This window comes from Hirundo rustica, chromosome Z (assembly GCF_015227805.2).
Source record: "Hirundo rustica isolate bHirRus1 chromosome Z, bHirRus1.pri.v3, whole genome shotgun sequence".
Taxonomy (NCBI): Eukaryota; Metazoa; Chordata; class Aves; order Passeriformes; family Hirundinidae; genus Hirundo; species Hirundo rustica.
In genome coordinates, this window is record NC_053488.1 from 55,928,189 (window position 1) to 55,946,176 (window position 17,988).

Here is a 17,988-nt window from a genome sequence, read left to right on the forward strand (position 1 = left end):
GATGGTTTGACTGGATGATCACAATATTTTCTTTTGATCTCACAGACTATGAGTCTACTGGCATTTGTATTCTTGAGAACTAGTTTTTTAGGAATAGCCTGGAAGTCAAAAAACCTGAAGAATCCAGAAATTTTGGGTTCAATATACAAAGTTGTTGTAACACAAAGTTGTTATATATAGAACACAAAGTATATATATAAATACAATGTGTGTGCGTGTGCATATATGTATGTATAAACACAAAATTCTTATAACAGCTACAGATGAAACAGTTAATTGAGTCTCAGTTTAGTAAAGCTACTTAAAAAGAAATTTTCAATCTGCATCCTTTACAAAAGTAAAATTAAACCAGTATTCTGGCCTTTATAGGTATTTATATATAACTTCGGCACCCATGAGAGTGCCAGCATTTACTCTCCCTCAAAATATATATACACACACACACACACACACATATATATATATATATATTCTTTTTTTTATGGGAAAAATATCAAACAGTAATGTAGGTTAAACAAAAGTTACGTAAGTGATAGTCACCACACCAATGGACACAACTGCTTTAAGTGGATTATATGGATTTGGAATAAGTGTTTTATTCTACTAAAATGTTGCTTAGATTCATACAATGTGTTGACACCAAGAGACATACAATTCCACAGAATAAAGTACATAGCACTTGGTGAGCATTTGCCACTTACAGAAATTCTTATTCAGCTGCCAGCCTTGTCCACCTTTTGCAGCTGGGGAGTCAGAAGCAGGAAGGAGCAAAATTGTATGATGAAGGCTGCACATATTCAAGCAGCACAGCTGCAAACAGGACACAGCTGCCTGGCACCTCCTCTGAATCATTAAAGCTGGTGGCGATCTACTAAGAGTAAAACAGATCAGCCAAGGATGATCAGTGGCTTTTCAGTGATATTGGCTTTTCAAAATGATCCTGAAAGAAAGGATCACAAAAAATGGGTACTGGGAAGATTCTTTTGCTTTGTTTTGGGGAGGGATGTCTTTACAGCTCCCTTTTCCTGCCTTCAACCACCTGTTAATAATCCCAAATATGACAAATTATCTATGTGTCTCATGATTTTTTGCTGTCCACTATTCAGAATAGTTGGGTGAGACAACCACTGGAATTAAACATGATGGTCATGCCTGCCAGAAGCAGGAAGACAAATACATAAAAATCTTAATTTATTATGTCAGGAGCATACATTGCTGCCTGGGGGAAGACAGATAGAGGTAGTGCTAAAGGCAATCTTGCCCCCCATACCTTGCAGCTGTGTTAATTATCAAAGAGTGGGAGCAGCCTTGCCCTCACAGCTATGGGTGTGATAAAAGAGAATTAGCTGGTGCAGCAGTCAGTTGGAGTTTGCTGGCAAGGCTTGGAGTTTGCTGCGAGGAGGAACAGGCGGTTGTGCGAGGGACAGGAAGGAGTGAGCTGGCAATGCAGAAGGAAGGTAAAAGAAGGAGAGAAAGAGCCAGAGCTGTGTGGAGCTACTCATGGGACTGCAACATAGAAAAGGTATGAAAGCCTTTTAGATGACAAGGTACTGAAGCTTGGAGCCCTCTGAAGTTTTTAAAGAAGCACTCTTGAGTGCTGTGGCCATCTTGATGATGACAGCTGCCAGAATGTTTTCCAAGTGCAAGAGGGAGAAAAAAAGAACTTTAATTCATTTTTCTATAAATATCCTGCAATACAACCAATATCATCAACATTAGAGGATCTCCTCAGGAAGTGGTGTGGAGAAAATGTTCTGTTACATTTCTATACAGTTAGTTCTGAGATGTGCCTTTCCAAAATGTGGTTTTTTTCAATTTCTACCCCTCTCTCTGCTGGTATTTTGGCATTTGGCTTTGCAGAATCAGCTGCTTCCAGAAAGCTGCATCTTTCTATGGTCTAGGGTATCTTCAGTTCCTCCTCTTCTGACACTTTCAGACATCCAGCAATTTTACAGCCCAGTAGCTAAACCATCAATTTGCTATCTTAACACTGTCAATGAAAACTGACTTCAACAACTTAAGCACATTTCGTGAAACACAAGACCACTGCAGCTGTCAGAGCTGTTCTCTTTGCTATCAAGCTCTTAGAATACAGATTAAAAATTAGAGGCATAACTCTCCTTGGTTTTTCAAAAACCATTTAGTTGTCCTATCATTTTTCACCTATAAATGCACTTTGCTGCTAAAAAACATAGAAGCAAGTACTACTTTACTAGAACCATAAAGAAATTCAAATATTAACACCTACTAGCATCTAAGGACTAAGGATTGTGAATATATTTTCTTTATAACCCTCTGCTTTTAAATGTTTATAATTGCTATCATGAAATTGTCATCTTAAGGCTTTAAATTTCTCACACGTATGTTTACCTAAAGTGCTTTTGCCATCATTAAGGCCAAGCAAAATCCTTTCGTGCTTTCTGAATTGTGTGAAGAACATAAGATCCTTGTCCATTTTAGGCTCCAAATGGATTTTCCTTGTGTTTCTTGTTCATGTGTTTGTTTTCAAATAGCATTTGCAGTTACAAAATAAGGCTGCACAAGTCTGTGTGATCTGCCTTCACACACACTGTAGGCCCCTCCATTAGTGGTCTCACTCTGAGTGAGGATGAGCATTCCCAGCTTGCATAGGGAGAGCAAACCAGACAGATGTGCCATTAAGCAAGAAAACATTCTGACAGAGGAGTACGGAGAAAATCTTCTTACTGAATGGAGAGACTTTAGAAAGATCTAAACTGGAGCTGGAACGTGGTGATTTTAAAGGTCCCTTCCAACCAAAACCAAGACGCAACTCAATGATGTCTAATTAAGTTAGCTATTCTGCAGGCTACATATACCTTTTGCACTCTCAACAAAAGCATCTGCAACTTCTGCTAGTCCCTGCTCAAATCAGCTGCTAGCTGAAGACTCTCATAGTGTGCTGCACCATACTGGAGTGCATGCTGCTCAACTTCTCCAAACTTTAACTCCATGATTGTGATGCTAACATGTCCTTCAATGAAGCAACGGATGGATGAAGTTTTTTTCCTCCTTTTTTTTTTTTGTTATTTCATTAATGTACAGAGAACTTTGCCTTTATGAGTTCCCAGACCGTTTTAATGCTTATAGAATATATGGAAGGAACCAAAAGAAGTATTGATAACTAATTATCTGTATCTTAAGTACTTTTGTTTTGTAAAATAAGATAACAAATGCTAAATGCAGTTAGGTCTAGTAAGATATTTTTCTGAATTCATCCATTAAATTAGCACTGCAGCTCCAGCAATGTGCACAAAAAATTGTAACTATTATCACGCATAAACCCTACATTTAAATGTAAATATGTTGAGATTCCTCTAGTTACAGTGAAGGGAAAAGTACAAAACTTTTTTCCCTACTTTGCCCTCAAACCCTAGAAATTTAAGAGGGATGTTACATATAGAATCTTCACCTTACTATGTGAATGTAACATTGTGTAAATATTCAGAAATATTTGTTACCTACAAAGCAAAAGTATCCCCTGAAGGGAATTTCCCCCTCAATTATTCCTAAAGAACATTTCTATATATTTTTGAAGGTTCCTAAACAACTTTCTGTAACAAGATCTAGCTACTAGTTGAAAATACTGTCACTGATCCTAACCTCTGCTCTACATGTTTCCTAGAATGAATTTTAAAAGCAGAACACACTCTACAAAACAAAAGCCAAGTCCTATTGCCTCAAGCCCCAGATTAACCAAGTCCAGGGAGGTCAAAGCACATGATTTCTCAAAAGAAAAATCCCCCATGGTTTAAACACTTCTAAGCTAAAATCCCGCTACAATCCAGCCAGTGTTTTTAAATCTTTGAGACTTACCATGTTCAACAGATAGGCTGGTCTGCAAAATTCAGAAGAGAATATTTGTGTATTTTTTCTTCTCTTAATAGCTTGAGAATTTAATTTGCCCCCCTTGCAAAGGCCCAGGTCATTGCATATATGTGGGGTCTTTTGCTTTTGCCTCTGTAAAACAAGGTGGCTCCAAATACATCATAAGTCAAAGGGACAAATGAAATCTGCATAATTTCCAATACTCCCAATCCAGAAAGTTTTAGTGACTTCTGTGAGAGATTACTGAGTCCTCGCCTGCCACTTTAGAGTCAGACAGCATCTTTCTCATTGACCATGAAGCCTAGAGACCACAATAGCAGCTCTACCAAAATCCCTAAAGACTGCAGAGTCCTGGAATGGGATATCTGACACCTGGTCCAACAATTCGTTGTGAAGAAGAGCAACCTAAATTTTGGTGTTCCTTTTCTGCACAGGGAATAGTGTTCATTCTGTGGAGAATACAAAACCAGTGTAAGAATGACCCTTGGATGACTATAATCTAAAACTGAAAAGCCAGTATCACATGAATGTATATGGCCTTCCCTTTTTACTCTACTGGCCAAATCCATTGCTTCTACATGAGGAAGCATCTGTTCTTCAATCAGCAAATTTTGTCACATCATGGAAATTTCTCTTAATTTATTTACAATAGGTAGAAACATTTAACGAAGTTAATTGTAACACTAATGAGACAGTATTTCTGAAGAACAAAAGGGTTAATAGTCTAATTAATAGCTGATTTGCTGTTTGTAGTTGTCTTGGTTTGAAAGACAGGTATCTGCTAGGGAGGGGTGGGGCCTCTCTAGGAATGGGGAATTCCAATCCCTTCCCTCCAAGTTATTATAATTTAGAAGATTAAAGGGGCTTTTCAGTCTGAGCTATGGGGAAAGGAATAACAGTTCTTTACTAGTAAGTATAACAAGGCAAACAACAACAACAACTACAGCATTAATAATAAACAGAACCAGGAACCTTGAGGGGCTTTGTTTCACACAGGGCAGTCTGATCTCTTGGGACCCCGAGAGCACCAAGCTGGAATGGTGGAAACTCCTGGGCTGGTGGATGAACGGCGAGGGTCCCCAGTGAGAGGAATGACGAGATTTGCCTTTACAAACAAGCCCTGGGTCTGCTGGTAGATAAAACTAGCACTGAGAGATAAGAAAAACAATGGGAAAGATTCTGTTGATTGCTATTGATGAATGGAAAAGAAGATACTTGCCTTTACAAACAAACCATAGGGTTGTTTGTAGATGAAATTGAATATTGAAAGATGAAAGCAACAATGGGGAAAACCCATAAATCCCATAAGAATTTAAAATTAGAGTACCTCAAGTACTTCAGCCAATGGGGAAAGAGAGAGGGAAATGCGGCCAGGAAATTAGGATAAAAAGGAGGCTGCGTCCTCCGAAAATCTGAGAGACCCCAGGGGAAATGCACCATGGCCTCTTCCTTTATTCGAATAAAGTAAAAGGACTCCTCTGTCTCCTTTTTGGACATAAACCTCTGGTGTTCGTGGTTTAATTTTCCTAACACCAGCAGGCAGGGGGGTGTCCTGGCAGGCAAATGGGGGGTGGGGGTGTGTCTCAGCAAAGTGAGCAGTGCTGAAGAAGCCACGATGGCTGGGCAGAGCTGGCTCAGCTCCAGCAGGGTGGGCGAGGAACTCTGAATTCCTGGGCACCCCGCCAGATGATGGATTGTGGTAGAATTCCCAGGACTGGACACTCCGTTAACAGTGGACTCCTCACGCAGCTAGCCATCGCCCAACCGTCCTCTCCGAAACCGAGAGCAGAAGAAACCACCCTCAGTCCTGGAGCCCCTGAACCTTTCCCTCCCTCCAAAACTAAGTGATCTACTGCCCTGCCACTTCTTTTTCGTGGGTCAAGTACCCTTTAAGCATCAGTATTTAGTCTCTTAGCAACTTATGGGGGGGAAAAAATCTATAGGAAAACTTAACCCCCAACAGTAGTTAAAGAAACAAAAAATAGTTATTGAAGCTTCCAACTGGAACTACCTTTTGATGTTTTCTACTAGAAGCAGAAAAATGACCAGTAGGAATTCAGTGTAATATAATTTTAGAAAAAGAAAATATTCACTGTTGGGGAATATGGAAGTTTTTCTTGAAATATATTTCTGTATTCAGTTATCTATACTTAAATTTCCCTTTCATCATGATTTCACATAATTTCGTCATAATTTCATCAGTTGTTGGCATCTGCCTCAAAGGAGTTTTGTTCCCTCAATATACCTAGTATCAAGTACATTACAAAGAAAGATTAGATTCCAATTTTTCACTTGCTAAGTCATTTTACAGAACTCCTTGGCAATGACAATCTCATTGTAAACTTTTGCAAAAGAATTGGAGATTAGTTGAGGGGTTTTAACTGGCTCACTTCCTAATTAATGCAGCAAATGAGGAATTAAATCCTGCTCTCCCACCCACCAGAAAAAATGAAAACATTATTTTGCAGGATTATATTCTTAAACTATTTTCATAGCATTATTTTCTTATGATAGTAAAGAGATGAGCAAGGAACCTGAAAAACCTCAGGATGGCAAGGAGAAGGGTCAAGATTTTGACTAGGGTTCTTTTTGAGAAAGAAACACAGGATTGTGATCTAACACTGGGTTTCTGTGATGTTGCGAAAACTTGATAAAAAGGGTAGGGCACTGAAGGTATTGGGTTAGTGCAGAACCACCTGGAGTGCTGCATCTAACTCTGGGGTCCTCGGTACAGGAAGATTTGTTGGAGTGAGTCCAGAGAAGGGCCACAAAATGGTTAGTGGGCTGAAGTACCTTTTCTATTTGGAAAGGCTCAGAGTTGAGGTTGTTTGTCCTGGAGAAGGCTTCAGGAAGACCATATTGAGGCTTTTCAGTATGTGTAGGGGACAAATAAGATGGGGGCAAACTTTTGAGCAGGTCTTGTTGCTACAGGACAAGGAGAAATGGTTTCAAACTGAAAGGAGGTTGATTCAGAAGAAAGTGTTTACAATGAGAGTGGTAAAACCCTGGACCAAGTTGTCTAGAGTGGACAGGTAGGTGCCCCATCCCTGGAAACATTCAAGGTCAGGACAAACAAAGCTCTGAGCAACTTGATCCAGTTGAAGATGTACATGCTAATTGCAGGCAGATTGGACTAGAGGACTTTCAAAAAGTATCATCTAACTTGAACTATTATAGAATTCTGTGGTAAGGGAAAAACCTGATACAAAATATTGCTACTTTATTGCTATACTCACTGGGATTTGTCTCCGTTTTTATTCTAGCAGGTGCATTCTGAACTGCTGAACAATCATCACTGAGTGATGAATGAAAATAAGTGTGATGCAGCCCCATCATGCAAAATATATTCTTGATTCCTGCTAAGGAAACATGTATTTCCCAGGGATTTCTGCTGCTGATGAATATAGTTTAAACTAAAACTAATTTGCCCTTATAAGTACAGGTTTCAATTACTGTTAAGCAAACAAAATACCAACCAAATTGTACAAAATTTACAGCGCAATGAACAGTTAGAATAACACTAATGCCAGCAGGATCTGCGAGAATTCTTTATCAGTGAACAGCAACTTCATATTTCAAAAAGGCCTGAAAAAAAAAATAGAAGTTGTAGGACTATTTGCTTATATTTACACAAAACTAATTAATACTCCAGAGGCAGGTGACATAGAGAAATATTGCTATTCCCTCTCATTCATTTTGATTCAGTTCATGTTCTAACTCATTGAATAACAGGCTCCTTGAAAATAGCAAAACTTATTCATGATTTTTATTAAGTTCAAGATGTAAGGATTGCTCATGTAAAAGCTTTTTCAGGTAATTAATTAAAGGGACCGCAGCAGTAAATACTGAATTATTTAAGAACTAACTTAAACCTCCAGTCAAACCCTGAACATGAAAACAGCATGACAGTTCCTATTATTTTGCAACCAAGTAGCATCTTATAGATTCTTGGTCCTTATGTGCTTGTACATTTTATGGCTAACGATGCAGTCATCAGTAACTTACCTGGTCCCACTGTTTAACTGTTGTGTTATCCTATATGTCTAACAAAATCCTTTTGTTCACTAAGGTTTAACAACTAAATACCACCTTACCCATAATAACATTCTCATCTAATTTCTCTAAGCTTTAGGTCCATGGTGCTGGTTTTAAAAGCCCCAGGTTACTCACAGCTACTACAATTCTATTCTCCTTTGCCCTCTCATGAACATAATTGTCCTACCAGTAATAAGGACAGGCTTTGGGCATTTCTTTCCTATCCTCTGAAAACAGCCCGTATAATTTAGTGTCATCAACGATATGCTTGCCAGCATTTTAAATGCTGATACCATGAGTTCTGTTCATCTTGATATGGCAAAGATAAGACTTTCTCCTCTCACACTGCTACACTCTGTGTGTGGTTAGAGCAGGCTGCATAAAATATAAGTGTCTGGAGTAATGTTTTCCTAAGTATTCTGATCCTGGAGTAGAGTTGACAAAGTCATGGCACTACTGCAAAATTGTGCTCAAGTAGAGTATGTTCCTTAAGTAAAGGTAGCCTTACTTCTTATTTCAATGAAACTGTAAATATTTCTATCTTATGTAATCTTTATGTTTCTATGACTTGTCAAACAGGATTCAAACCCCAAATAAACCTACATGGAATTCATTAACATTAGAAAAATATGAGATCCCATATTAGTAGAGATTGATAAAGAAACACTAATTTTCCAAAGTTTAATGTTTATTACCATATAAGCCACAAATTTTATTATCATAGCTCTTCACTAAGAACTCTTCATTTTATGTAACAGTTCAGAATAGAGTTTTTCTAGCTGTGCTGTCCATTTAATTTACATGTCATGCACAGACACTTCAACTTTCAAATTTCATTGGAATTATAACCTCCTTACTAATAGAAAAGCTCCACCTGATTTCCTTTATCATTTTTATTGATGAAAAGTCTGGCCTTCAGACTGCAGTTTAAATCTTTGCTTGCAATGTTTCCCACTTTGTGACTCTTCATTTCACCACTGCAGCAAACCCAGAGGCATACCTCAGCTCTTTCTTCTCAGCCTTGGAAATGCTGTAATAATCTGGTTTCAACAGATGGTCTACCATCAATACACTCAACTATTTAATAGTTGAATTAGAGCTTCATGATATCTTTCAACTATGGACTCATTCTGTACATCTTCCCACTTTTTTGCACCTACTCTCATGCATTGTAGTATCACCAAAATAACTTTGCAGAGTAAAGTCTGAAGCTAAAGAAAGCTCTTTATTCGTGGTGTGGTGGTCTCATTGACCCCTACCAAAGACCAGCCACAAACAGCACATCTGCTGGGGAGACCAGAAACCCCTGTAAACAGATTTCATTCAGTTAGCTTTGATCTCTGCTTTAAATACACAGACTTTTCCCACTTCTATGTTTTCCCATTAGGACATGCAAAACACCACATAACTATTCAGTGGCCGAGAAAGATAATGCAAATAAAGCCACGTTTCAAATTTTCCCCGTTAGAATCTGTGTTAAGGAAATAACAGCCTTTCTTGTGCATCTCTTCTTAAAATTGTTTCACCTTTTTCTTCACTAAATGACAACATGTAGCATTGCTAGAAATAAAGATGTGGAAGACAATTGACAAAACTATGTTATACTGCGTATCGTTTATATTTTCATCTAAATACAGATGATATGAGGTTAATACAGGCTAATGCTGGGGAAAATGTCAAAATGTGCAATCCACATCTTATAGTTTATTGTAGAATCACAAAAGGATGACAACACCTCAAAGATCATCAAGTCCAACCTTTTGTCAATCCTGATCTTGTCAACTAGACCACAGCACTAAGTGCCACAGCCAGTTATTATGTTCCCTGTTGCATTTATTCATATTGTTTTTATCAGTGTCAAGAGGCTTTTCCAGAAGAAGAAAATCAAACAAAAGATTTTCAAAGCAATTCATTAATTCAAATCCACAATAACAAGATTTTCTATTAGTTCTACATCTTTCATTGTGCATTCACACAACGAAATCAAACACAATCCGTGAAAAAAATTCATAATTACCAAATTTCAAAATTTCTTCCGTTATATGCAGGCTATTTACATAACAAATTGCCACTCAATCAGAATTCCATCCTCTAAAATTTTGTAAAGGAGCAAATTAGTGATCCATGCCTGAAGCAACACAGAACAGGTTAATCCCATGTACATGTAACTGGGAGAACTTTTTCAGCATTAAGTTAATCACCATTAAATTATTTGGGAAGTAAACAAACCTCAGTATTTCTTTCTCCCGCACTGACTAATCTGCAGCAAAAATTGGCATTAGATACTATTTCACTCATAAATATAGTAGGATATGGTCCTTTTAAATTCTCACAGCAATGCAATGTGCCATATTTAATATTAAACCTTTTGTTTTAAAAGAACCATCTTATAGAGTAATTAAATTGCCAGTCTCTATTAATAGTCATTAAATGTTATACACACTGAGGACAACATGGTCTTTTATGCTACAAACACCTGCCCATTTATTGACATGTCTGCAGCCACAATAAGAATTCCCCAGGTTCAGTGAAACAGCCACAAAGTGAATCATAAAAACACTTCTTGCCAGATCTAGGTATTAGATCATGAGCTTCTCTTGGATACAGAATCATTAACAGGGTTGGGTACCCTGCACAACCCTCACTAGAGCTTCTCAATATTGAAGTGATATGTAACAATGGTTCAGAAATTTAGAAATTCCATACCAGCAGCAGCACAGACTGGAGACAAGACCTAAACAGCATAATAAATATATGATAATTTTGATTTTCTGCTGTGTTCTGCCTTAGGGTCTCTCACTATTCTGGCCAAAGCAGTCTGGACTGCCTGCCAGAGGTGCAGATGAGGTACGTGAAAGCTGAGTGTAACACCACAGTTTATGGTGGTACATGAATGCAAATTTGTGCATTTGTGTGTTAATCGCTCCACCTCTGTGCATGTGGAAAGAGCACAGAGTGATGCAGACATGAAAACTCACTTCCTTTTGCATTTTTGCCTATCCTACATGCGGTGCTTATTGTTTGAATGGTGGGTCTCAGTAACCACGGGAACAGAGACTCAGGCTCTGATCGCTTTTATACTAACCCCCAGAATACACGGCTCACCAGAGCTGCTAGTGCTCTCAGAGGGTTACGAAGTTCAGCCTTATCAACAGAGGACTGAATACAGGTTTTTTGTGTACATTCCTAGTCTTGTCCCATCCTCAAGAGGAACTTCAGACCTAAACACAGTTTTCCAGATGGCAGAAGTATCCCTATATCATGCTCAATTTGTACAGTGTTCAAACTCTTTCACCAGTAACTTTTACTTCTCATAAATGATGTGTTAAGTAAAACCTGACAAATCCTTCACAGACAACATTCATCATTAAATAATTTTTAAAAAGCTTTACTCTGTTATTACCACACCAGAGGCCCACGGGCTTGTTGGCAAGACTGCGTTGCGTGAAAGAAGCTAATGGGATCTTCACCACACATTTTTCTAAAAGAAAATCAGAGGCAATCCAATTCTGCAGTCAGTGAAGAAGCTACTAATCATTGAAATGAAAGAATTCAAACAAAAGTGTGTTGTAGGTAGGACACAAGAGGATATTACAATTAGCGATAAACCAGTAATTAAATTGTGTTGACAATTACCTATTATAGTGTATGCTACAAAGAAATAGCACAATTTTTCACACAGATCTTAAAATTAGGATGAGTGAAACTACCAAAAGGATCACAGAAAACAGTACTCTTTCTAAGCCCTCACAGACCAAGTCCAGAAGAAGACAAGAAAAGAAGCAAGAGAAACTTTCCTCTGAACACTGTACCATCCCGCATTGCCCATTTTTATTTTTAAAGCTGGTCATTTCACAGAAGGCATCTGCAGACATAAATCTTATGTGTGTGGTTTTGCAGAGAAGCATAGCACAGTAGTTAGTGTATTATTAAAATTCAAGTACTCATCCAGGAATAATGGTGGACCTTATGTTCCAAGAATAGCACAGACTTAATAGCATGGTATCTTCTTCACTTTGTTTTAATGAGAAGTAGAACCTTAGAAAAACAGATAGGGTAATTCTTGTAATGCTATATGCCATTCAGGTGAATGTCCTCTGGTATAGTATTTCATATAAAAAATGCAAAGGATTTTTCCTCAGACACATGCATGGATTTTCTTACCTTTGGTTCCATTGAAATGAAGCTGTGGGTACCTCTACTTGAGAGAACTGACCTTTTAATTGTTTTACTATGGTAAAAGTGGTAGTAGTCCTTCAATGTTCCAATCTGTAAGAGCAAAAAAGAAAAAAAAGGAGTGGAAGACTTAATTTAATGAAACTGGTTTCCTGGTTTTCATTTTGGAAAGCCTATAAATTATGCAATTTCCTCTGTGATGAAATGTTACTTGAACCCACTGATCATTTTTCAAAAGAAGGACATATGATATGAAGTAGATGAAGTATCCTTGAGGCAGTAACTGCATAACCAAAGATTATAACTGAGCTGCTTAGTCTGGCTGTATCTACCTTTTTAACGTTTAATTTATATGCAATACTTTAGGTAATTCTATATCAATCTATATCCAAACTGTCAGACAGCAAGTATAAAAATTATTAAATGGCTATAAGGTTATCAAAAAGCATTCCATCTAGCTTGCTTAAGGAAATGTACAGTAAAACACAACTAGAAACCAACTAGCCTTGGTTATTTATATAATTAAATTATAAAAAGGACATTCACAGCATCAAACTATACAGCAAGAATAGTTTTCCTGTTCTGTCAAATGATAGCAAAAAAGTAGAGGAAAGAAAGATGGAAATAGTAACTTCATAGGATAATAACTCATTTGAGGTACAAAATCAATTCATGCAAAATTCCAAATTTCACAATGGTGTAATAAAAATGCTTCTTACTCATCCCTTCAGTACACAACAGGAATATATACAGTGAAGTGAGATGGCCTTCACAATTTGAAAAAAAAAATCTTCCTTTCCAAAGTCATCAATATGTCTGCTTTCATTTTTCATTTTTAACTTGAAACTTCAGATTCACTCACCTACAAACTAGCATTCAGTCTCCTTGTCTTTGGGAGAATGCCTCTGCACCTTATTTGGAATTTGACCTACCAGTGCACTGCAAATATTTTAAGATAAGAGCTTCAAGTTCCTCAATGATGAGCAAAAGTGGAACAATTGAGCATAGTGTCATTTCAAGTTAAAACTCAAAGTGACCTCATGAAATAGGCTTGGTTTTCCAAATAGAGCTGAATGATATCACCAAAGAGGTTGGAGCAAAACTTGAAAACTTTCACTTTAAAAAATCCCTCAGATTTCTTAATTTGCATCCATAAGAACACACATGCAGGAAACTTGAGAGCTCAGCAGTAGAGACTTGAAGAGAACTGGAAATAAGTCCCTCAAATTTCCAAGAATATTTAGGGTATTAGAAAACAAAAAATCTTGAGAAAATATGAAAGTAGACTACAAATAAAATATTTATTAATAGAAAACAGCAACAATTTAAATGAATTTGCCTAACAGGGAAAACTGGATCTCGGATACCAATGCCAGTCTGTGTGGGTGGTTAATCAATATCTACATTTTGGGAAGTGTAGTGTAAGAAAAATACCAAAACATATAGTTAAATCAATTTAGTTTATCATAAATTAAATAGGAATTGTTTTATCTAAGACTAATGGAAGTGTATCAGTAATAAAGTAATTTTCATGCCTTCTCTCTGAAAGGCAATTCCAGCTCAAGTGGCAGATCTCCACAGCACAGGTGAGCTCAGTTGTAGTGACCTGGGTTACATCTGGGTGGTGGCCAGTCAACAGTGCAGTTCCTTGGGGCTCAATGCTAAGCTGACTTCTGTTCAACATATTTAACAATAATTTGGATATAGGATTTAAGTGCTCCATTAGCATGTTTGCTGATGATACCAAACTGAGAGGTGCTGTTGACCCTCTTGAGAGACTAAAGGCCTTGCAGATGCATCTGGATAAATCAAAGCATTAGGCTATGACTAATGGGATTAAAAAAAAAAAATTTAAAAGTTGAATTACTGGATTCTGCACTGGGGATTAAATAACACCAAGCACAAATGTAAAATGAGAGTGAAGTGGCTGGAGAGCAGCCCTGCAGAGCTGCTGGGTGGGTGGGTGCTGTGGTGACATTAAGCTAAGTGTCACTCAGCCAGGTATCTGGGCAGCCATGAGGCCAAACTACATGCTAGAGTACCTCAAATACTGCATAACCAGCCAGACCACCATAAAGGAGGTGGTTATCTTGCGCTTTGGCAAGCCTCATTTAGAGTACTCTGTGCAGGTCTGGGCTCCACAATTTAAGAAAGATGTGAAGTTCCTTGAATGCATCCAGAGGAGGTCAGCAAAGCTGGGAAACAGACTGGAAGGCATGGCTTGTGAAGTGGGACTGAGCACTTTGGCTAGGAGAATAGTAGGCTGAGGAGTAACCTCATTGCTCTCTATAGCTTCCCGAGGAGGGGACAAGGAGATGGAGGTGCTGATCTCTTCCCGCTAGGGTTCAGGGATGTGTCAGGATGGTTCAGAATGGCATCAAAGGAGGTTCACACTAAACTTCAGAATGTGTTTCTTTACCAAGAGGGTAGTCAAACAGGCTTCCTGGGGAGGTTGTGAATGCCCCGAGCCTGTCAGTATTTATGAGGCATTTGGACAATGTCCTTAATAATGTGCTGTAACTGTTGGTAAGCCCTGAATTTGTCAACTAGATGACCACTGTAGGTATCTTCCAAATCTATTAAATCCTATTCTATTCTCTTCCACTCTGTTCCACTCCATTACTTTTGACTACAGCAACTAAAGTTTATTCTGATTTTAAGAGCCTGTAGAACAGTCCAGTAGTATCAGATTATTGCTTCACTCTTTTTACATTTATAACAATCACTGAAATTTGTGCCAGGCTTAGTGCAAGTGATGGCATGCTTCCCTGAGACAGAGGGATGTAATTTGTTTCTAGATATTTCCAAGACTCTCCAGTAGCCTCAAATAAGATTGAAGTGCTAGCTGCTGAGAAGTGATGTTAGTCTTGCCTCCTAAGTCCTCAGAGACCTGTAAAGTGCATACTAATTCTATCAGTAACCTATAAAGGTAAGTGAACTTTTATGGACCTTGCAGCCTTCGGAGTGCATTAGAAACCCACTACTTTGTATGTCTACAAAAGGACACAAGTTACTGAAAAGACTCAGCTCAGACAGGTAACTGAATTCTACAACTTCACAGAACTGTTGAAATAGAAAGGCCATACTACAGGGAAAATAAGCATCCACCCTATTTTGTGCTACAAAGGTCTCAGTATCACCCAGTGTTTTGTCTTGCACTAGATTTGATGCCGTAAGTTTTGGCTTTCATGTTTTTCAGATTCTTTGCTGCCTAGGGGTGTAGTTATGAACCTCATATTAAGTGCTAGTAAGCTCCCTTCACAGGGTAGGTAGACAAAACAAATTATTTTCATGCTGAAGACCAAAGAGAACTTTCAAGCCCAAAAACACAAACAACAGTGGAATGAAGGGAGAAACAAGAAGGATGAGACCTCATAATCTGAAGATGTAATTGGACAATTAAACCCCAAAATGCAAATGGACCAAAACTTATAAAAATGTAATGACCTGTTGTCCATTTTGTGATCATTCTTAGACCATCATGGGTGTAGCCCTGGTCAGGCTCCTGTCCTGCCCAAGGTGGATCCTAGAGGCCTTTCAATAAATACCTACTTTATTCTCTAGCTCTGTCCAGTCTCTGTTTCAGGTCAGTCTTCCTTAAGGCATCAGTTTAATTTGTTTAGTTAGCTAGTTATGTACTAAGGATTAACTCAAGCTGACCACTCTGAGGGCATCCAACTGGCAAATCTAGGAGATTACCTAATTGCACTCCTGGAGGTTCTACAGTTTAGCAGATCTAGCCATCCATGGAAGGTACTGGAGGCATCTGCGTGCTTCCAGCCCAAGGGGGACAGCATGAGGCTTTGTGATCCTCGTCAGATCTACTCCCTCTGAGAACTTGGACTGAGCAGACAGAATTAAGCCCTTGGAATGATGTATGGCAATTGCAATGCAATGTATTCCATTAGGTTTCAGATAATAATAGTGATTATTTAGAACTGTGAAATCTACAGCTTTAGTTCATAACTGACAAGGAAGTAAAACAAGCCCAAATCTTTTAAGTGTAGTTAAATTAATATTCGCTAAATGCCAGTGTCTTTCACAGGAAAGTAACACCAGCATAACTAAAAGCTTTTTTATCTTCTCTTACCTTAATGGGAATTTACTTAGATCTTCCAACTCCTTGGACCACTAGGAAGAAGAATTAAACCATGTAACTATAGCACAATAAAACTTCTTGTTGTGTATGTTCTTGTTAAATTGTTTTTAATATTTCTAACTCCCAGGTCCCAGAGCCACTCTCAGAGAAAAGCAATGCAAAGTCAGAAACACCAGAGCTAACTACCCTATTACTGCTAGGGACTGCTGGCAGTTTCACTGATATATGCTTGGGAAATCTTTGTAATTTTTTTTTTCTTTTTTCCACAGAGGACATGATTTCTTTAAAAAGAAATAGGAAAATATCACCTGGTCAAATGAAAAAGAATGGACAGTGGGTGTAGGGAAGGCCTAATAGCTTTAGTAATCTCTTTGTAGTATTTGTAGATAAACTTTTTGAACAGATCTATACATACATTTTAGTTGTACTAAACTATGTTTTTTCAAGGATGAAATTATTCCCAGGAATTATTTCAGTTCCCAGGAACTAACAATCCTACAATATCACAGCAGCATCCCTGAAAATTAAAGCATCCACATATTTACATTAAATTCATATTTATCAGGTCTTATTTTCTATTTGAAATTGAGAAAATGTGTTAATTTTGAAGATAATGAAACAAGAACAGAACTTTCTAAGCTTGCTCTTCCATATGTTATGTTCTAGGGCAATAGTAAGATAATTAAGGACATGATTACTGAATCAATTAATCTACATGTGCATTGTGTCCCCATGAACCCTGTAAGGAAATACAAATGCTAAAGACGATTGATAAACTTACTTTAAATATATTTATATGGTCAACAAACTGACCTGACTAAGCTCTGAAACTAAACTGACTGAAACTTCTATGTAGCTGAAAAAGAGTAGGGAAGTCATTCCAGCTACTGGGCAGAAATCTAAGATATGTTTCTTAGCTTGTAATTTTTTTTTTTTTTTTTTTAAGAGGCAAATCTTCTAAACATCTAGGTGCAAAGTGCACTTCTTCCAGAGGGCTGAATAGGAAACAATATGCTACTGATTTACTGATTTGGTGAATTGAATTGGAGGATATATTGTAAGGGTCCCTGTTTCTCCCAGGCTTTAATGAATTTGGTCCTAAACTAATTTGGAAAGGAAGACACATCAGGTACAGATATGACTCCAAACTCAGTAAGACGCTAGAAGAGCCAAAAAAACCCTATGCAGAGCTGCAATATAAATCATTATAAATAGGCATTGGATCATATTTCACCTGGAAGTGAAGGTATGACCCTTCCCATTTTTCAGAATTGCAAAAAATTTCCAAAAGTTTTAAAGCCCTTGGCAGAAGAAAATATCAAAAAAAAGAGAGATTAAGGAAGTTTATTAAGTTTACTATTATTACCTCATTTTAACAAAATCACTTCAATTCCATTTCAAACTTTTACATTTTTTCAGATTGAAGTATTTTATTTGTCTCTGAAATATAATTTCTGGTGTACTCTGTTTAACATGACAATATTTTAAACATTTTCAGTGTCTTAATTAAAGAGAAAAGAGGGTGGAGTTTTTAGCATTGTTTTTTCTGTAACACCCACATCATCACTGGGGGGCCCTGTCTTTGGCAGGAAAAAGCCAGGGCCAGAAACTGGGGATTCACCACTCTTGCCTCACTCACAAAAGCAGAGTGGACTGTACCCTTAAACCATGGTGGACTTGGTCTCTGCTGCTATCCATTTTTTTTCCCCTCCTTCCATTTTTTCTCCAGAGCACTACTATGGGAGTTGCAGCATTGAAGTGGACAACTCCAAGCACCAGCGCTGGAGGCTGCTGACCTTACCCAGCAGCTGCACAATTCCTTTTTTAGGATG

General features: G+C 37.9%; 1 protein-coding gene across 2 annotated transcripts in view; it reads right to left on the bottom strand.

Moving 5' to 3' along the window:
* Window positions 1-17,988, bottom strand: part of PCSK5 (proprotein convertase subtilisin/kexin type 5) — a 240,040-nt gene that overhangs the window by 202,869 nt on the left and 19,183 nt on the right. For both annotated transcript variants that reach the window (XM_040089345.1, XM_040089346.2), the window contains exon 2: window positions 12,046-12,150. In XM_040089345.1, coding sequence (XP_039945279.1) covers window positions 12,046-12,150 — 105 coding nt within the window. The remainder of the gene's footprint in view (window positions 1-12,045; window positions 12,151-17,988) is intronic.